This window comes from Marmota monax, unplaced genomic scaffold (assembly GCF_021218885.2).
Source record: "Marmota monax isolate L192 unplaced genomic scaffold, Marmota_monax_Labrador192_F-V1.1 WCK01_AAM20220418_F8-fsc00018, whole genome shotgun sequence".
NCBI classification, from domain to species: Eukaryota; Metazoa; Chordata; class Mammalia; order Rodentia; family Sciuridae; genus Marmota; species Marmota monax.
This window is the reverse complement of record NW_026692201.1, coordinates 5,458,900-5,481,551: the sequence shown is the minus strand read 5'-3', so window position 1 is coordinate 5,481,551 and position 22,652 is coordinate 5,458,900. Positions and strand designations below refer to the sequence as shown.

The following is a 22,652-nucleotide window of genomic DNA, read 5'->3' as shown; positions in this document are numbered from 1 at the left end:
TAAAATTGAATATCAGCTTTGTTCAAGTAGTTATCACTTGAAGAATTTTTCTTTTTTTTTTATTGGTTGTTCAAAACATTACAAAGCTCTTGACATATCATATTTCATACATTTGATTCGGGTGGGTTTTGAACTCCCAATTTTACCCCAAATACAGATTGCAGAATCAAGTCGGTTACACATCCACATTTTTACATAATGCCCTATTAGTAACTGTTGTATTCTGCTACCTTTCCTATCCTCTACTATCTCCCCTCCCCTCCCCTCCCATCTTCTCTCTCTACCCCATCTACTGTAATTCATTTCTCTCCTTGTTTATTTTCCCATTCCCCTCACAACCTCTTATATGTAATTTTGTATAACAATGAGGATCTCCCTCCATTACCATGCAATTTCCCTTTTCTCTCCCTTTCCCTCCCACCTCATGTATCTGTTTAATGTTAATCTTTTCTTCCTGCTCTTCCTCCCTGCTTTGTTCTTAGTTGCTCTCATTATATCAAAGAAGACATTTGGTATTTGTTTTTTAGGGATTGGCTAGCTTCACTAAGCATAATCTGCTCTAGTGCCATCCATTTCCCTGCAAATTCCATGATTTTGTCATTTTTTAGTGCTGTATAATACTCCATTGTGTATAAATGCCACATTTTTTTTATCTATTCATCTATTGAAGGGCATCTGGGTTGGTTCCACAGTCTAGCAATTGTGAATTGTGCTGCTATGAACATCGATGTAGCAGTATCCCTGTAGTACGCTCTTTTAAGGTCTTCAGGGAATAGTCTGAGAAGGGCAATAGCTAGGTCAAATGGTGGTTCCATTCCCAGCTTTCCCAGGAATCTCCATACTGCTTTCCAAATTGGCCGCACCAGTTTGCAGTCCCACCAGCAATGTACAAGAGTACCCTTTTCCCCACATCCTCTCCAGCACTTGTTGTTGTTTGACTTCATAATGGCTGCCAATCTTACTGGAGTGAGATGGTATCTTAGGGTGGTTTTGATTTGCATTTCTCTGACTGCTAGTGATGGTGAGCATTTTTTCATGTACTTGTTCTTTGCTAATATTTATAGTTTAAACTAGGAATTTCAAGGATGGTACAGGTCATTTACTTGAGTTTAGATTATCAACAAAACTTACATTAAGTCAACTATGGATCTCAACCCTATTTTTAAGCAAAGGGAATTTTTAACTGGAATAATAAATATGTTTGTTATATTTTAAAAAATGTCAAACTTATAAAGTAAAATCCTCTATAGCTTCTCTATAAAAACTTGCTTTCTTTAAATATTATGAAATATGCTTATTTTAAACATTCATGTTTTAATCATCTTTTTTTAAAAAAAAAAAAAACATTTATTTGTCAAAAGTAGTTGGACACAGTACCTTTATTTTATTTATTTTTATGTGGTGCTGAGGATCGAACCCAGGGCCTCACGTGTGCTAGACGAGTGCTCTACCGCTGAGCCACAATTTCAGCCCTTTAATCATCTTTTCCCATCCTCTTTCTCTCCTTTTTTAAAATTTTAAATGAACTCCATTATTTTCTTCCTATTTGCATGCACAGAGTTTGCCTCCAGTCAAATTTCTACCTTAAGAAACCTGGAAAGCCTAGATATTTCTAGGATAAGTTTCCTCGGAATCATCAGTTTTAATCTTCCAAGTTGAATATCACTGTTTTTCACATAGCTGTCGCTCCAAAGAATTTTCTTTTGCTGATGTTGATGGTGTAAACCAGAAGTTCACATGATGCTGTGCCCACCGTAGGCCTGTCTAGAGCAAAAGCTGTGGCCAGGTCCTGGGGAACACAGAATCCCAACTGCCAATTTGGTGGACTCATCTTTATATAATCACACACACACATTAAATCTGATAAACTGAACTGATTTACATGAGACTACTTTGGAACTACAGAATCTTGATCTGATATTCTAATATGTATTTTTATGTCATTACATATCTGTTATATGGTGGAGAAAAAAAGCAAAAAGCTTAACTAGCAATTGCTCATTCCAACCCAATGAAAACACAGCTACTTCCTTCCCCTCTCAATTTTGGGGCTCATGACCCTTAAAAGTTCCCCTGGCTATTTGCTTTGCTGTTATGGGAGGGTCAGAGGGAGGTCCCGCTTCACCTTGTACATACCCGGTTGAAGCCTGCATGGAGGAGAGGAAGGACAGAGGCCTCTTCATGGTCATCAGATCTGCAGCAAAGCAGAAAATGTGGTCACACAGCAGATACAAACCAGGATTCCTCACACTGAAACATGGAGAGAGAGCAATGAGACCATGGGCATTAGCTCTAAGGGTGGCTTCGTGATCTGTATGTGCCTATAGGGGACACTTGCCATCAGGAACACAGACCTCACATCTGCCTTTCAGATGCAAACAGAACACAGGCAGTCAAGTCCAGTGGTGTGCCCAAAAGTTTGCCCCTGATACACATGAGTAGCCTGATCCAACTGTAGATTTCTCTTTGTGGTTGGAGCAGATATATGGAAACAATACCATAAAGGTCACATCAGTTATGCTAGTTATCCTGAGACTGCTGGCCCCCAAGCTTCTGGAAGTATGACTCCCACCCCAAGGCCTAGCTACGCCACTCTCAATGTGTCATAGACAACCTCGCATTAATGGCTACAGGACCCCACAGCAAGTGGGAAAGAAGTGTCAGCAAGAACACAAAGTTGGAAAGGAAGGAAACCAAAATTGATCCTTTTCACCCACTTTATGAGGTGGTTTCCTATACTGAGCCTACAACAGTTGAGTCTTGAGTACAAGGTAGGGGTGGGGGCTGACTTGTCATGAAGATATCCTATACCTGGGCTGCTACTGCCAAGTATCCTGGGACAGCTAGCAAGTGGCATGGGGGTATATACCCTACCCTGAAAATATGGGAGGAAAAGTGGAACAACAGGATTGGGTGGAAATGTTGACAGAAAAGAACAAGAGAAACTCCACTGTTCATTTATGGCATTGCCCACAGCCAATTACTGCCCTACGGGAAAGTTCTTTCCACCTCAGGAACTTGAGGTTCTGTCTTCTCTAAATGACAAATCAGGAGGGATGTGGAAAGGGTTCCAAAGATATTAATAATATTCTATTTCTTAAGTTGGATAGCATAGACCCAGGCATTCATTTAATGAACACTCTCTCTAGATGAAATATTTTATAATAAAAACATAAAACAGATGAAATATCACAACAAATAAGCTACAGTAAACTTTGATTTTTGCTCTAGTGTGGGGAAAAGGGTGTTTCATTCTTGGGCCCATGGAGTAAGCCAGGGTTGAGAAAAGGCTGTGTGGCCTGGTGTGTTTCTGGTGTCCACATCCAAGGCTCTGGGACTAGAGTGTCCAGAAGACAAATGTAAGGAAGAGGGCCAAAGGAAGCTGACCTCATGTCTCAGTTTCCCCCACTCCCTCCTTTTGGGATCTCATCTCCCACCAGATGGCATGTCTAAGGAACCGATGGGGACAATTCTTCACCTTCTTTGGACCACAGACCATGGTAGGTATCAAGTGAAGACTCAAGGACTAACATGTAAATTGGGGACCTTGGTCAGGGCAGGACTTTGTAGCCATGATTTCCTACCGCACCAATCTGACTTCGTCACCGGTTCCCTGGGCCAGCTTGTCTGCAGGAGCCCTACACTTTTTCGTTAGAGTTGCTGGCTTGTCAATTCCTTCATTGCAGAATCTGTGCCAAATGCCACAAGGGGGCCAAGTCTGACAGGTCTTAGGCCTTAATTAAGGTCTTATTCTCTCTGAAGCTAATGAAAGCCATTCATTGACTACAACAAATTTTGTCACTTACAAAGATTCCAACCATTGTAGCTTATAATTTGTACAAATACTTGGGGTTTTTTTGTTTGTTTTGTTTTTGTTTTTTCTCTTTTCTTTCTTTTTTCTTTTTTTGGTGGGGGGAGGGCAAGTGGGGATTGAACTCAAGGACATTCTAACACAGAGCTATATCCCCATTCCCAGTTTGAATTTTGTTTAGAGACAGGGTCTCACCAAATTGCTTAGTGCCTCGCTTTTGCTGAGGCTGGCTTTGAACTTGTGTTCCTCCTGCCTCAGCCTCCCGAACCACTGGGATTATAGGTGTAGGTGTGCGCCACCACATCTGGCTCGCTTTTTTTCGCCCCCTGTTGGCTCTTTCATTTTGAGTGCTGGCCATTTCAGATAATAAACCCAGCAGAGCAGTTTCTCATCCCACAGTCATATTATGCCTATAGCTCACTCTCCTTCTTCGTGGTCCAATATCAATATAAACCCTACTGTCCTGCTTCCAGTCAAACGATGGTTCTCACATAAACTTCACAAGCCTTTTCTTGCCGTGGATGTAATGCCTCTTTGTTCTCATGCTATGATTTTTTTTTCTTCTGAAATGAAAAATCAAGTACTTTCCCATTTCTTTTCTTCAAAGAATAAAGATTAACAGGAACAATGTTCTCTCTACACCTCCTTTTCAGATTTTCTATTCATTTCTGGTGTATAAGGATGATAAATAAACTTTTTTCCCTAAGGTATCTGAGAATGTGTTAACAGCAATTATATAAGAGATGAAAACTGAAATATATCCAGAAACTTGTGAAATAAACAAAATCCCCAAAGCAAATTCTAAAATTGGTATTGTAGGGCCCAAGATATGCCCTGTGCATTGCTAGAGCAAAAACGGAATTACATCAGACAAATGTTTCAGAGTGAACAGTAGGACTTCCAGCTGGGGGCAGGAGTTGAGCTTACGCTTGTGAAACCACGGCAAGGATCACTGTGTGCTCCGAGGGATTCGTGGCCCGGATCGACCTGCAATGAGAAGGCTCCAAGTCAAACAAGGTGATCTGGCCTTTGTTATATTAAGCAAATATGAAACTACTTCACATTGAAAGTGGCCCCAAATCAAATCTTTCTCTAAAGAAAAAGTCTTAAAACACATGAAAGACAACAAAGAAAGATGCCCTTGTGGATTAGGACATCTCCTCATTTTTTAAAAAATTATTTTAACTTCTGGGCAATTATCCAACAAGGTCACACCTTGCCAATTTTCCACTTCAAAAAATTGGTAAATTCCACTTAAATCTCATGGGTTTATTTATTTATTTATTTATTTATTTATTTAATCCCACTCTTAAAAAAAAGACATTGGCAATTCTTCAATCCTTCAGTTATTAGTTTGTACTGGAGAGACTAGTTAGGTTGAATCTTTTTCCTTTTCAAATAGTTGATAATTCAGAAAGCCACATCCACGTATAAAGCCTATTAAAGATGGTTCAAAGGGTTGCTCCAAATTTTCAGTTGTACTTTTGTGCTTAAATACATTAAGCAATTTGGTCATTTGTTGGGGCTGAGAAACGTTGCAATATGGTAACTGTCACTAGATAATGATGTTTGTTGTACTAGAACCACCTGTATACAGTTAGTTTACTTCCTAGAAATTTCATAGGATGAAACTACAGAAGGATATAGAATTCTGAGGTCCACGAATCTTCTTAGAAAATATGCTATGCTGCAACCCAGATTCTGGACTGCTCCAATCAGGGAACTATGAACAGGACATACTGTTAATAAAGGAACACCTCCTTAAATATTAGTGCAAATCAGCATGCTTGTTTTAACCTGTCTCCTGGGTATGGCCTCTGCTTGTTTTGAGATCCTTCAAAAAGGAACCACCATCACCAAGGACAGAATTACTCTGGAGTAATTTGTGAAACAATATGTATTTGTTTTTCTCTCTAGATATAGGTATTTCTGGTCCTCTCCATATTAATGTGTCTGTGCTACTAGCTCCCAGAGACAGTGGCTCCTACTGCTTTATATCCTTCAACTCCAAAATTTCCTGACCCTTCTTAAAATTTTTACCTTCTCCTTATCTTGCTCCTTGAGACCTCATACTGTGTGAGTACAGGCTCAGGAAAATGATCAGCTGCCTATTCCTGGGAAGTTAAGTTTCCCTTGTGGGTAAATGGTATTTGAGTGAGCTCCTTTGAGGAGGCAAAGCAGGAAGGCCAGCAGCACCCTTTCAGGGCTGGCTCAGATCACTTGCCACTCAGCCACCCCAGAGAGCAGATGCTGCCAAGGTGAAGCTGCTTATATTGTATACTTAGGAGCCCACTGGATACTCAGCAGAAGCACCAAATTAAAAACAACATGGTGTTTCAGAGGCATGCTCTGATCTCTAGGTAAACACCATGAACTCTAACCTTCATTCAACCCCAGGGAAGCAGCACGGGCACACTGCTAGGTCATACTTTAAGAGGTGAGTCTCAGCAAGTCGTTAAAGCATGTATTAAATGTAACTGGTCTGGAGCATGCACTCTTGGCTTCCTTTCACTTCTTTCAGGTTGATTCTTGCTGCTTACCTCTTCCCTTCCATCCCTCCAAAGGAGTGTGTGTGGTAAGAGGGACCCAGACCTCCTCCTGGTTGAGAGACTTAGGATGGATGTGAGGTCCAAGCATGTATGCTAGGCCAAGGTGCAGTCTAGATGAAAAGCCAGGGATCTAGGGTCATCAATGACAATAAAGAATGCACACCTGCCAGAAGTGTCCCCCACTATCTCCTTTGCTGATAGGTAAGCATTTGAAAATTTATTGCCAACAAGACCAGTAGTGGTTGGCAAACACACAGCTATGTACACTTGCCTTCTGAACTGTACAGATTTCCCCATTACTCTTTTGTGCAACTGAGACAGAAGCAGCACACTGGTTATATTCAATGAAGAATGTAAAGCTGATCTGCTGAATGAGGCTTTTGCTTAAAGTAAAAGAGTTCTTCCTATTCTTTTTTCTTTACAATGGAAGCTAACCTTAATCATTCTACGTATGTACAAGGACTGTGGTTTTTCCTTTACTAACACATAAGAAAACTAAGTAAAAGCCAGAAAACGTTGACATAGTTACAAAGGACCCAATTCTAGCATGCAAATCATTTAGAAGGAACAAATATTTTCTTTTTTTTTTTTAAGAGTGGGATTTATTCAAACAGGAAGAAAAAAGACAGAGCTCTCATAGGGTGAGAGGGAACCTGATAACAATAGCATCCAAATATGCTAAGAGTGAGTTTACATATATTATTAATAGGAAAATATTTCTTTTCAGAAAGATACAATTTAAGACCATGAAAACATTATTAAATTGGTTACTTAGGAAAAAATTCTTCTTTGGGAAAATGAAAATCATCAAGGAATCGCAAGGTAATACCTGGGACAAGAAACTTCTTCTAATACATTAATTTCTTGTCAGTGTACCAAAAGTTCTAGGAAGCAATTTCTCCACCTTTCCTCTCAGTAATATTCAAGAGAATTCCAGCTCCATATGTAACTGGACTCTGTCTTGGTCTAGCATTTAATTAGTGACCTCTTCCTGTCTAGCTTCAAAGCATTCCACTTCTAATAAATGGTTCAGTTCATCACAAGCAAACTTCTATGACTGTGCGTTTATTTATGAACAGGCATGTGTTTGCTCCCCAGAGTGCAGGCATTTCTGTAAACAAGCAAGGGCTTGGGCCCTGGAAGACTTTCTGCTACTGAAAGTGTCTGCCTTCCCTCCATGTCTGGGAAGTCTGCAGCAGGATCTACCCATCTGTGTCACGCATGGAAAAATGTATATTCACACATTTCTGATGTTCATTTTGGGACAGAATAATGAAGTTTAAAATATCTTCCTTAAATCCAAACCATATCTGTGCAAGCCAAACTGTGTGAATTTTAATTTTTTTTTTTTATGAGCAGTACAAGAGGTGGGAAGAGGAATACCCCTGAGCCCAGCTCAAATCTTGGAATTCAGTCCAACTCAAATGTGGAAAAACAGCAAGGTGGAGAAATATCTATGGGAAAAGCTACAGCTTTTATCACAGATATCTGTGTACACTGCTCATCAAGGTCAACACAGTTTGTAGAAATGTTTGGGGTAGAACTAAAGATATCTATAACTTTAACCTTGAGCTGCTTGCTCAGTAGACAGTTAGATACTAAGTGCCTTAGAAGGAGGAAGGTACCTGCACACTGATTCTGCATCAAAGCTCCGAGTTTGTCTGTGATCAATCACAATAATCTCATGATGCTTATCTAGAAAGCATTCAAGGGCTGACTCTGGAGTCCGAGCAATGTTGCATCTGTAACCGGCTCTGTCACAGGCCCACCAGAAGCCATCACTCTGGCTATCTTCCTTTGCAAAGATTAGCAAAACCTGAAAAACAGAGAACAGAGCATCTTGACAGAAATCTTTGTCCTCAGAGACTGCACTGGGAAAGGGCCTGTGGTCAACTGGTAAAACATGAGGGACTGGAGGGAAGTATCTGACTTCAAATGCAGGTCCTCCAACTAGTTCTAGGGGTCTTGGAACAAGTTAATTCATCTCCTTGGTCTGTATCTCTTGCTGTGAGATGTGCTTAGCAGAGCACCCCATAAGCTTAGTTCTAAGACTTGAATGATTAGACACAGATTGGTGCTCAATCACTCTGGTGGGGTTACTTGTTGCAATTATAAGTGTTCTTATGATAAGATAAGCAGTAAACTTATTTACAGGGTAGTTCATGCATATTAGGTGATGAGTTGCATAGGAATATATCACTTGGCTCCAGAGCAAGTGACATTTGCCTCCAAGTCCCTGGAGGACCCCCCCTCCTCTGAACTCACAACTACAATACCTGTAAAGACACAGAAACTAAAAAGAACTCAACAACCTCAGAAACTAATTTGAACATTTAATCTTTGCCAAAATGTGCAAAGAATGATCATGAAATGTGAAGTGGATGGAACTAAATTGAGGAAAATGTGCTTCAAGTTGCTTCATTGCAAAGAGCAGCTCCACCCACTGAAAAGAAGGCAGCAGTGCTTCATATCATTTTCCCTCCTCATCCCCTGGGCTCAGGAACACAGACTCTCTGCCAACCAGAAAGCCAGAGACAGCCCCACCAACATCTGAAGTTATTTACACATGATCTATCTCCCCTACTAGAGAATAAAGTACCAGAAGAGCAAGGACCTGCTGGCACTGAGTAGCTGTTCAGTAAGTACTTGGTAAGTCAAAGAGTAACAACGACTCTAAGGATTTTTCTGAGAAATGCAAGAGGTCTTTATTTTTTTATTATTTATTATTTATTGGGACAGGGTCTCCCAAAGTTGCCCAAGCTGTTCTCCAACTTAGGATCCTCCTGCCTCAGTCTCCTGAGTATCTGGGATTACAGATGACTGCCACTGTGCTCAGTGAGGGCTTTACTACCTCCCAGGAAGAGATCCAGTAAGAAAAAAATTAAATATCTCAAAATATTGGTAAGGCATTTAATATTCTTCAGCAGCCACTACTGGTTTAAACACTGAGGAATTGAATGGTAGTTTCTCAGCATGAAGGGCTTTTAAGCCAATAGCCAATATCATTCATCACCCAGTGTGTTTCATTTATAATCAGAAATAAGCCAAATTGGGCTGGGGTAGTGGCTCAGTGGTAGAGCGCTTTTAGCACACGTGAGGCACTGGGTTCAATCCTCAGCACCACATAAAAATAAATAAAGTTATTGTGTCCATCAATGACTAAAAATTTTAAAAATACCAACAATGTATTAAATAAAGAAATACACCAAATTGTCCAATAATTACTATTATAATTAAGCAGTATTTTATTATTTGAAAATCAGAACTATCTAGGAGAGTAGATACAATAATATAATAACCTCATGCACCCATCACCCAGCTTTCTCAATAGCCAGCTGCCAACCAATGTGAGTTCATCTCTACACCTCCCCCCTCCCCAGCGCTCCTGTTAGATTGCAGCAAATCAGATACTGCACCATTTCATCCATACACATCTGATAAACACTTTCCTAAAATAACAACCACACTACTATTTCATACCTAAACCTCCCCAATAATTCCTTTATATCACTAGATATCCAAATATACATGTCGTCTTATACTTTGAAGCATTTTCTGTTTTCTAACTGCCGTGTTTCCGAAAAAGAAATAATGCATTTTTTCAGTATGAATTTGACATTAGTTTCTTCACATGTGGCTTAAAACCACACAGCAGTAGCACTTGGGGCAGTCATACTTACTAAAGGCTCACTCTGGTCAGAGCCTGTCACTCCTCAGTCCAGTGTACTCCTAATGTCTTCAGACACAGAGTTCCTACAAGGGAAAAATGGGAGATGCATCTCCCAAGAAAACTGAAGGGCACCACCTTTTGTACCTTCACAGTGAAAAGAAAGCCTTCAAACCAAACTATTAACAAGGGAGCCACAATGAGAAACAGCAGGTAGAATAAACCAGTTTGTAAAAAAATCAATAGCCCTTTACTTGGTGTAGCTGTGGGATTAACCTGAGAAACCCAGTGTGCTGAGCTACGGAGCCAGAGAGTAACAGAACTTCTTGTTTCTCGTCTGTCTGGCTGAGTGATGGATTTTCAAACATGAATTTCAACAACTTGTATTTCCTTGATTTAATCATGCCTCAAAATTTGACTAACACAATAAGAACACAATTCTATTCCTATTAGACATTTCTACAGATACCACTAATCTCATTTTTCTTGTGTCCTTTTAAGACCAAGTGTTCCACTTTTGGGAAAATAAAAAGCACTTTATTCAACAACATCTGAACACCTAATATTCCTGAATATCTGCTATGTGGCAGGCACTGTTTTTAGTTGATGGACAAAACAAAGATTCTTTAATTGTCATAGTAGAGGGACAAAAACAATAGTACATTAAGAAAGGAGATTGTGTGGTATGTTAAAAAGTGCCAAGTGCTATATAAAATGCAGTCGAGCAGTATGGGGGGGGGCAGGAGTGGGGGATGGTAGAGGTATGGAGTGAGTGGCTGGGAAAGGAGTTGGCATCTGAAGGAAAAGCATGCCAGGTAGAGTTCCAGAAGCCCTATAGGGCCATGACTGTGCCTGAGATGTCTGACGGACTGTAAGGGATACAGTATGATGGACGGGAATGTGAGAGACTGGAAGTGTGGGAGGAGGTCAAGTTCACTGCAGCGCTGGATCATGTTTTAAGTGTAGGTCATTTAAAAGACTTAAAAAAAAAACTTCACATGAAAACTTTCAAGACACATTGATGGGAAGGAGTTGTATTAACCATATCTTTTTATTTTCTGTGTTTTGGATGTTTTTTGACATTTAGGGCTTTGCTGACATCGGAGGGACAGCCTCTCCCAGGGTAAACTAATTCCTAGAGGTAGGAAAAGCATTACCTGTAATCCCAACAATTTGGGAGGCTGAGGCAGGAGGATTGCAAACTCCAGGGCAAGTAATCTCAAATGAAAAAAAAATAAAAAGGGCTGGGTGTATATTCAGTAGTAGGGGGTCCCTAGGTTCAATCCCTGGTACAGAAAACACCTCTCCTGTTAGCTCTGCTTTAATATGCAAACCAATACACCCAGAACCCACACTCTAACCACCTCCTTTATCTATAGGTTCTCATACAGGACTTTCACCCTCTGGGCCACTACTCTCCTGCCCTTTTCATCCTAAGATTAGGTACTAGACAACTAGAAACAACACAAATGTTCTAGACCCCCTAAAATTATCCAAACTAGTCAATTACAAACCAGCTGACCCTGCTTGCCCATTCCTTTCCATGGAAATGATAGTAAAGGCCCTTGCCCAGGCACTCCCTGCTCCCTGGCCTCTGGACTGATCCTTATGCCTCCCTGGGTGGCCCTATGTGGCGTGGTATGCCTTCCCCCTTAGTACAGTTGAATGTCAACTGTCCCCTGGGCTGTTGACCTTGCCATCCTTAAATAATAATAAAATCTGCATTTTAAAATTGGTGTATTTGTATTATAAAGGTACTACTGGAGAATTTGAGTAGTATTTAAAATTCTTCCCATTACTAAAAATTATTTTAGAAAGGCTACTTTCCAATTATTCAACTTCTATGCAAAGTAAAAATCTATAGGAATAAAAATACAATATCTAAGTTAAAGTAAAAACACTGTCCTAATCACCATTTTTAAATGTTTGCCTAGCTCTAAAAAACTATGTCTTCTCCAGGAGGGTGGATCTACGTGACCAGGGTTGGACTCTGTTTCCATCTCCCAGGCCACAGTGAGACTAAGGATATTGTGCTTCCAGGAGTTTAGAATTTGAACAAAAAGATACAGATCCATAGAATGGGACCCCTGGCCCACTAACAGGTGAAGACACTGAGGGGACACTTTTCATCAAGTCTTCCTTGGATTCTGAAAAAATTTGCATTATCTTTCTGATGAACTTTCTGACTCCTTTATTTACTTTTCTTACACAAGGCAGCTGTTACTTGCCAACAAAAATGTTTTTTAAATCTTCAGTAATACAGCCGCTCTTCAGCTTTAACATTCTACATATCAGTATTTGTAGTTTCTTTGTTAGATGTGGTCCTTTGTTAAGCTGTATTGACCATTTACTAAAACAAATCTCGTAAAATGACTTGGCAAAATATATTCCTAAAAAAATCATTAAAGGCATAAAACTGAACTTGATTTGTAGCAAAGAAAAATAAATGGATCCTTGTGCATGATACACATAATACGCTCAGCATTCATTCAAAAATATTTATTGATGACTGATAATACAAAATATTAAGAACTGGAACTAAAACCATGACAAAAACTGCCACAGGCCAGTCTCTCCCCTTAGGTCCCCAGCAGGGGAGAGAGTTAGGGAAGCAGATGATTACAATAAATACTAATAAGTAGTGTCCAAATATCATGCATGGACAAGAAACCAGGCACAGGAGAAGAAGTAGAAGGACATCTCACTCCAACAACAGTAAACCCAGCAAAATGTTTTGATGGAAGATAAAGAATGGATCTGGGCTGAAGCCTGAACAACGAGGACTGTCTTTTTTCTGGAGCAGACCTCAGCCAACTTGGGTTCTACCTGGGGTCATAATTGACATGCTCACTTTGCATGGGAGTGCAAAGTGCACCTCATAAAATGACCTGAATGCAGCATGATCTTAATAAACAAAGGTAAAAATATATGATCGTTCTCTGACCTTTGAAGACTTTTGTCAGAGCATCATTAAGCTATTTAATTCTGGGCTGCAAATATATAGGGAAATTCTAAAAATGTAAAATTAATATTTATTCAGTACTCTGTGATTTAAAGCATTAGAAATGTTGAGATTTAAGATGTTTTATTTCTTTTAAAAAATTATCAAGAGTAGTTTAAATAATGCTTGTCACCTTCTAGCCATATAAATTATTGCAGGAACTAAGCATCTTCTCTATTCCTTGAGGAACTGTCATCCTTCTAAGTTTGGATCAGCTTCCAATATTTTACCTTCTGTGCTTCCAGTGTCATGCGACACCCTCTGAATTCCTTTAATGAGTGTGATGTGTTTTGCTCACCTCACTTCCTCTGTGACATCTTCATTCTTCTTGTCACAAACACTGTTCTCACTGACGTCAATGAGCTTATGTTCACTAACTTCTACTGGCTACATGTCCAGAGTCTCCCAGAGGTATAGCCCCATCAGCATTCCCGTGGCCAGCTATTTCTCTTCTAATTCCATTTCCATTCAGTTCAAATTTCACTTACAGAATCATCACCTGGCATTTCTTTGCTGTGCTTTCATCTTTGTTGGCTTATTTCCTCTCAATGGTCTACTTTTTCATAAAGTCATGTGGGTTTATCACTGAGAGACAGGAGGAAACACAACTATACACTTTGTTGTCTGTACTTAAGTGAATAACAGATAGGCTTGGACTAATTACAGAGACTCTGAAATATTGATGTGCATGATCACTGGTCATGCTGCCCATTTGTTATTTACCTAGTGATCTGTGGACTGAAGAGCTTGCAGTGATGTTTGTACTTTATGCAATTATTCACAGTTAAAACACCAATGTAACTGCCATCTGAAACACATTTTTGGGGGGGGACTGGTGCTAATCTAACTAATCAATGAAATCTGTGCACCTTAGAACTGTGTAAAGGGACGGCTACCTGCACTGCTTTTCAAGTGGAACTGCAAAGACCTCACCCCCTTTCTCCAAAAGAATATTGCCAATACTTTCTTGGAACCACAAGGTTTAATTCATCTTCATCCTAAGCTTATGATGAAATAAGAGCTGACCCAGGGTTGGGCAAGAGGAGGTGGAGGGGTCTGCTGCGGGAGGCTGTGGAGGTGAAAAGCATAGGGACCGCAGGTGATGGCAATGATAGAAACAGGCCACGGCTCTCAGGCATTCACAGCAGACTCTGGGTATGACCCGTCCAACCCCACCCCACAGCTGAGGACAGAGACCTCTCTAGGAAAGCAGCAGCAGAACTGGAGCCCACATCAATTCCATCTTTTCCCAGCTTCGGTCCATGTCACCTTACTTTTCTGGAAATCCTTACAACCATGTTTTGTACAAGTCTTATCAAGAAAGAACAGAGAAATCTCTTTTTGAGGAGAGCAATAAGCTAAGACAGAATGAAACTATCTTTTTCTGGTAAAGACTAAAAATGAAAAAGATAAAAACAAAACTAACTTTTCCTTAAGTGGAAGAAGATAGCATAAGATAAGGGTTTGTTCTTACTAGTATTCTTTCTAAGGCTGGGTCTACAGAGCTCCAAATGGATTCTCAGTATCTTCTATCAAACAACCCATTTTCAGAATCCTTGGGTTGGCCTTAAGCCAAACCCTGATAATAAGGGCCTTCTAGACTAGACCATGTAAGTTGCATCCATATAAATATAGCATTGAACAGTGATCCAGTTCCTTCAGAGCAGAGGTCAGTTCAAACGAGGGATGGAAAAACTGGTCTGTGAATTTTCCTTAAATGTCCCTAGGAAATGGTGCTGATATGAACTATAGCTCGAGACATTCATATTATACCCTAAGTACTGGAAATAATCCTCTCACTTCATAAACCTTAGCGACTCCATGGAGGTGGATGCCATCCAGATGTAACAGACAGAAACTAAGGTTTGGATGGTTAAGAGACTTGTCTAGATTCAGCGAATCGCCCCGCGGCTGGAGTCTGCAAGGCGCGCTGGGATAGAGACGCAGGGTTACAGCGCTGCAGTTTCTGCCAGCCGCGCAAGCACCGCACTCAGGGCTGAATTCTGGGTTCGAGACGGGGAAGGAAGCGGTCCATCTCGGTTCTCCACACCGGTCAGACCACAGAGGAGGCCAGCAGCCACCATGTTGGTAAACTGACGTCACCACACCTGTTTTTGACTGACCGCAGCTCATTCAGCCATAGAACAGGTAATTTCAGGCTGCAATTCGCCTGCGGCTTGCAGACAGATTGCTAGGGTTCAGCGCCTGGGGGCTTCTTAAAATCTGATCTTATCGGAGTGAACACGGAGCGCGGGGCGGCCGAGTCCCGGCTCCCGGAGCCGTCCCGGAACCGCCCTGGCTCCGGGCTGCGGAGCCTGCGGAGGCTGCTTCTTGGACCCTGCTAATATCAGAGCAAACACGAAGCACCAAGAGGCCGAGTTCCGGCTCCCGGAACTGAGCCCGCGGGGACTGCTTCTTGGAGCTTACACTTGTAGGAGCTTACACCGAGCACAGAGCGGCCGAGTTCCGGCTCCCGGAACCGTCCCGGAACCGCCCTGGCTCAGGGCTGCGGAGCCCGCGGAGGCTGCTTCTTGGACCCTGCTACTATCAGAGCATACACCAAACACTAAGCGGCCGAATTCCGGCTCCCGGAACTGAGCCCGCGGGGGCTGCTTCTTGGAGCCTACACTTATAGGAGCTTACACCGAGCACGGAGCGGCCGAGTTCCGGCTCCCGGAACTTCCCTGGACCGGGGCTGGGAGCCCGCGGAAACTGTGTCTCGGTCCGGGTCCTGCTGAGGGCAGGTCAGGACTCACCCATTGCTTGGGTTGCCTGGCAAGGGGAACGAAATGCTGCCATTCGCATAGGATACCAACATGGCAGAGATCTGATGTCAGCAGAAAGCGGTGGAGGAGAGATCTTCATCAATACCAGCGGTGACATAAGCAGTTGGTCTCCTGGTAAGGGGGGTGAGGCTCAGTCACCCGAGTCTCCTCAATTTGTCCTCGAGCCAGAGGGAAGGAGCCGGGCCGCCGCCAGCCCCCGGAGCAGGCCCAGCGGCTCGCCAGCGTGGTGACCGCGTGACCCCAATTGGAGAGGGGGCGGAGCGGAGCCGCCACCCACACCCGCCAGGTGGGCAGACCCACGACCCAGTAGTACATGGGCGTGGTAGGAGGGGCAGGGCAGAGCCGCCCTTCGCGCTTGCAAGGTAAACAGACCTGTGACAGCCTGGCGGGTCAGGCCCAGTGGCCTGCCAGTGTGGTACACACGTCACCCCAACTCGAGTAGGGGCAGAGCAGATCCTTATCCCACGCCCGGATCAGGCCCTGCAGGTGTGGTGGTCACGTGACCCCAATTGGAGTGGGGGTGGAGCGGAACCGCCACCCATGCCCGCAGGGTGAGCAGACCAGTGATCAACCTGCAGATCAGGCCCAGGGGTCCGCAGGCGTGGTAGGAAGGGCAGGGCAGATCCGCCGCCCGCGCCTTCAAGGTAGGCAGACCTACAACAGACCTGCGGATCAGGCCCAGGAGCCTGCCGGCGGGGTACAAATACCACCCTAATTGGAGTAGTGACAGAGCAGAGTCGCCTCCCTTGCCAGGAACAGACCCAGCATCCTGCAGGCGGGGTAGTCACGACACCCCAGTTGGAGTAGGGGAAAAGCAGAGCCTCCACTCGTGCCCGAAAGGTGGGCAGATCTGCGACCGACCAGCAGGACAGGCCCAGTGGCCTGCTGGTACGACAGACACGTCACCCCAATTGGAGTAGGGGCAGAACAGAGCCGCCACCAGCTCCCAGAACAGGCCCAGTGACCTGCCGGCGTGGTAGCCACGACACCCCAATTGGAATAAGGAGAGAGCAGAGCCGCCGCCCGCACCTGCAGGAAAGATACGCAAGCAGTATGAAAAGACAAGGAAAGAAAGGACCACAAGCAATGCAGGTCAACGCAACTTTAGAAGAGGTAACAGCTGCAGCAGATGGAATGTCAGATAAAGAATTCAGGATATACATGCTTCAGATGATCTGGAGTATCAAGGAAGACATTAAACAGCAAAATCAGACAATGAAAGATCACTTCGACAACGAATTACGCAAACAAATCCAGGAAGCAAAGGATCAACTATACAGGGAGATAGAGGTTATAAAAAACAAGCAATCAGAAATCCTAGAAATGCAGGAAGCAATAAACCAACTTAAAAACTCAATGGAGAATACTACCAACAGAGTACAACACTTAGAAGATAGAACATCAGACAATGAAGACAAAGTATTTCAACTGGAAAAGAACATAGACAGCTCAGCAAGACTGTTAAGAAACCATGAGCAGAACATCCAAGAAATATGGGATAACATTAAGAGACCAAACTTAAGAGTCATTGGGATACAGGAAGGTACAGAGCTCCAAACCAAAGGAATGAGCAGTCTATTCCATGAAATAATACAAGAAAACTTCCCAGACTTGAAGAATGAGACAGAATCCCAAATCCTAGAAGCCTACAGGACGCCGAATGTGCAAAATCATAAGAGATCCACACCTAGACACATTATAATGAAGATGCCCAACATACAGAATAAGGAGAGAATTTTAAAAGCTACAAGAGAAAGGAAGCAGATTACATTTAGGGGCAAGCCAATCAGGATAACAGCTGATCTTTCAACACAGACTCTGAAAGCTAGAAGATCCTGGAATAACATATTTCAAACACTGAAAGATAATGGGTTCCAACCAAGAATTGTGTATCCAGCGAAATTAAGCTTCAGGATGGAGAATGAAATTAAAACCTTCCACGATAAACAAAAGTTTAAAGAATTCGCAGCTAGAAAACCATCTCTTCAAAACATCCTAGCCAAAGTATTACAGGAAGAGGAAATGGAAAATAACAATGAAAACCAACAGTGGGAGGTAGGACAGTAAAGGGGGGGGGGAAACAATCAAAGAGGAAAACAAACAATGTTTAGTAACAGAAATAAACAAATATGGCTGGAAGAACAACCCATATCTCAATAATAACCCTAAATGTTAATGGCTTAAACTCACCAATTAAGAGACACAGGCTAGTAGAATGGATCACAAAACAAGACCCAACAATATGCTGCCTACAGGAGACGCATTTGATAGGAAAAGACATACATAGGCTGAAGGTGAAAGGTTGGGAAAAATCATATCACTCATATGGACTTCGGAAACAAGCAGGCGTGTCCATACTCATATCAAATAAAATAGATTTCAAGCCAAAGTTAATCAAAAGAGATAAAGAGGGACACTACATACTGCTTAAGGGAACCATACACCAACAAGACATAACAATCATAAATATTTATGCCCCAAACAATGGTGCAGCTATGTTCGTCAAACAAACTCTTCTCAAGTTCAAGAGTCTAATAGACCACCACACCATAATCATGGGAGACTTCAACACACCTCTCTCGCCACTGGACAGATCTTCCAAACAAAAGTTGAATAAGGAAACTATAGAACTCAATAACACTATTAATAACCTAGACCTAATTGACATATATAGAGTATACCACCCAACATCAAGCAGTTACACTTTTTTCTCAGCAGCACATGGATCCTTCTCAAAAATAGATCATATATTATGTCACAGGGCAACTCTTAGACAATATAAAGGAGTAGAGATATTACCATGCATCTTATCTGATCATAATGGAATGAAACTGAAAATCAACGATAAAAGAAGGAAGGAAAAAGCATACATCAATTGGAGAATGAACAATAGGTTACTGAATGATCAATGGGTTATAGAAGACATCAAGGAGGAAATTAAAAAATTCTTAGAGATAAATGAAAACACAGACACAACATATCGGAATCTATGGGACACATTAAAAGCAGTTCTAAGAGGAAAATTCATTGCTTGGAGTTCATTCCTTAAAAAAAGAAAAAACCAACAAATAAATGATCTCATACTTCATCTCAAAATCCTTGAAAAAGAAGAGCAAAACAACAGCAAAAGAAGTAGAAGGCAAGAAATAATTAAAATCAGAGCTGAAATTAATGAAATCGAAACAAAAGAAACAATTGAAAAAATTGACAAAACTAAAAGTTGGTTCTTTGAAAAAATAAACAAAATCGACAGACCCTTAGCGATGCTAGTGAAGAGAAGAAGAGAGAGAACTCAAATTACTAGCATACGGGATGAAAAAGGCAATATCACAACAGACACTTCAGAAATACAGAAGATAATCAAAAACTATTTTGAATCCTTATACTCCAATAAATTAGAAGATAGTGAAGGCATAGATAAATTTCTTAAGTCATATGATCTGCCCAGATTGAGTCAGGAGGATATAGAAAACCTAAACAGACCAATATCAATTGAGGAGATAGAAGAAACCATCAAAAGACTACCAACTAAGAAAAGCCCAGGTCCCGATGGGTATACAGCAGAATTTTACAAAACCTTTAAAGAAGAACTAATACCAATACTTTTCAAGCTACTTCAGGAAATAGAAAAGGAGGGAGAACTTCCAAATTCATTCTATGAGGCCAACATCACCCTGATACCTAAACCAGACAAAGACACTTCAAAGAAAGAAAACTACAGACCAATATCTCTAATGAACCTAGATGCAAAAATCCTCAATAAAATTCTGGCGAATCGGATACAAAAACATATAAAAAAAATTGTACACCATGATCAAGTAGGATTCATCCCTGGGATGCAAGGCTGGTTCAATATACGGAAATCAATAAATGTTATTCACCACATCAATAGACTTAAAAATAAGAACCATATGATCATCTCGATAGATGCGGAAAAAGCATTTGACAAAGTACAGCATCCCTTTATGTTCAAAACTCTAGAAAAACTAGGGATAACAGGAACATACCTCAATATTGTAAAAGCAATCTATGCTAAGCCTCAGGCTAGCATTATTCTGAATGGAGAAAAACTGAAGGCATTCCCTCTAAAATCTGGAACAAGACAGGGATGCCCTCTCTCTCCACTTCTCTTCAACATAGTTCTCGAAACACTGGCCAGAGCAATTAGACAGACGAAAGAAATTAAAGGCATAAAAATAGGAAAAGAAGAAATTAAATTATCACTATTTGCAGATGATATGATTCTATATCTAGCAGACCCAAAAGGCTCTACAAAGAAACTATTAGAGCTAATAAATGAATTCAGCAAAGTGGCAGGATTTAAAATCAACACGCATAAATCAAAGGCATTCCTGTATATCAGCGACAAATCCTCTGAAATGGAAATGAGGACAACCACTCCATTCAAAATATCTTCAAAAAAAATAAAATACTTGGGAATCAACCTAACAAAAGAGGTGAAAGACTTATACAATGAAAACTACAGAACCCTAAAGAGAGAAATAGAAGAAGATCTTAGAAGATGGAAAAATATACCCTGTTCATGGATAGGCAGAACTAACATCATCAAAATGGCGATATTACCAAAAGTTCTCTATAGGTTTAATGCAATGCCAATCAAAATCCCAATGGCATTTCTTGTAGAAATAGAGAAAGCAATCATGAAATTCATATGGAAAAATAAAAGACCCAGAATAGCAAAAACAATGCTAAGCAAGAAGTGTGAATCAGGCGGTATAGCGATACCAGACTTCAAACTATACTACAGAGCAATAGTAACAAAAACAGCATGGTACTGGTACCAAAACAGGCGTGTGGACCAATGGTACAGAATAGAGGACACAGAAACCAATCCACAAAACTACAACTATCTTATATTTGATAAAGGGGCTAAAAGCATGCAATGGAGGAAGGATAGCATCTTCAACAAATGGTGCTGGGAAAACTGGAAATCCATATGCAACAAAATGAAACTGAATCCCTTTCTCTCGCCATGCACAAAAGTGAATTCAAAATGGATCAAGGAACTTGATATCAAATCAGAGACGCGCCGTCTGATAGAAGAAAAAGTTGGCTACGATCTACAGTCAGTGGGGTCGGGCTCCAAATTCCTCAATAGGACACCCATAGCACAAAAGTTAATAACTAGAATCAACAAATGGGACTTACTCAAACTAAGAAGTTTTTTCTCAGCAAAAGAAACAATAAGAGAGGTAAATAGGGAGCCTACATCCTGGGAACAAATCTTTACTCCTCACACTTCAGATAGAGCCCTAATATCCAGAGTATACAAAGAACTCAAAAAATTAGACAATAAGAGAACAAACAACCCAATCAACAAATGGGCCAAGGACCTGAACAGACACTTCACAGAGGAGGACATACAGTCAATCAACAAGTACATGAAAAAATGCTCAACATCTCTAGCTGTCAGAGAAATGCAAATCAAAACCACCCTAAGATACCATCTCACTCCAGTAAGATTGGCAGCCATTAGGAAGTCAAACAACAACAAGTGCTGGCGAGGATGTGGGGAAAAGGGTACACTTGTACATTGCTGGTGGGACTGCAGATTGGTGCAGCCAATTTGGAAAGCAGTATGGAGAGTTCTTGGAAAGCTGGGAATGGAGCCACCATTTGACCCAGCTATTCCCCTTCTTGGTCTATTCCCTAAAGACCTCAAAAGAGCATGCTACAGGGACACTGCTACATCGATGTTCATAGCAGCACAGTTCACAATAGCAAGACTGTGGAACCAACCTAGATGCCCTTCAATAGACGAATGGATAAAAAAAATGTGGCATTTATACACAATGGAGTATTACTCTGCATTAAAAAATGACAAAATCATAGAATTTACAGGGAAATGGATGGCATTAGAGCAGATTATGCTAAGTGAAGCTAGCCAATCCCTAAAAAACAAATGCCAAATGTCTTCTTTGATATAAGGAAAGTAACTAAGAACAGAGTAGGGACGAATAACAGGAGAAGAAGATTAACATTTAACAGGGATGAGAGGTGGGAGGGAAAGGGAGAGAGAAGGTAAATTGCACGGTAATGGAAGGAGACCCTCAGGGTTATACAGTGGAGGGGGTAGAGAGAGAGGAGGGGAGGGGAGGGGAGAGGTGGGGAGGGGGGAGGGTGGATGATGGGAAAGGCAGCGGAGCACAACAGACACTAGTATGGCAATTTGTAAATCAATGGATGTGTAACTGATGTGAATCTGCAATCTGTGTATGGGGTGAAGGTGGGAGTTCATAACCCACTAGAATCAAAGTGTGGAATATGATATGTCAAGAAATTTGTAATGTTTTGAACAACCCACAATAAAAAATTAAAAAAAAAAAAAAAAAAAAGAGACTTGTCTATAGCCGCACAGGTAGCAGGAGGGGAACTGAGGCTGCCTACCCCCAGAGGCTCTGAAATCATTATTTGGGTAACTTACTCTCTTGTGTTTTATTTTTAATCCCCTAAAATATTGGATCAAAATTTCTAACAGCTCTGTGGTCCCATGAGACTGGCTGTAGTAGGCAGAAGGCACAATGTGGTGGCAGCAGGAAGGACAGATGGGAAGGAACATGCTCATTGCAGAGAGTTACCCCCTTTGCCCATCTGCACCAGTCATCTGCATTGCTCGCTTCACTTAATATGTGGCAGTCAGCTCCCCACGAGGCATGGGATCTCCAGTAGGTAAAACCCCCAGTATACAATGTTCTAGAGAAATCCATGTCCATGCAGCATGGAAGGATAAGTTTTGAAGGGCAATGCTACCTTGCTAGGAAAAAGCTTCAACCACAGCTAAAAGGAGTCTGATCCCCATTTCACTGGGTAGCCTAGC

General features: G+C 41.5%; 1 protein-coding gene across 7 annotated transcripts in view; it reads right to left on the bottom strand.

Moving 5' to 3' along the window:
- The window catches only part of Pde8b (phosphodiesterase 8B), a 236,991-nt gene that overhangs the window by 81,513 nt on the left and 132,826 nt on the right, over window positions 1–22,652 (bottom strand). For all 7 annotated transcript variants that reach the window (XM_046427538.2, XM_046427545.2, XM_046427521.2 and 4 more), the window contains exons 3-5: window positions 7,986–8,176; window positions 4,739–4,798; window positions 2,137–2,194 (exon numbers count right to left, since the gene is read on the bottom strand). In XM_046427538.2, the coding sequence (XP_046283494.1) occupies window positions 2,137–2,194; window positions 4,739–4,798; window positions 7,986–8,176 (309 nt within the window). The remainder of the gene's footprint in view (window positions 1–2,136; window positions 2,195–4,738; window positions 4,799–7,985; window positions 8,177–22,652) is intronic.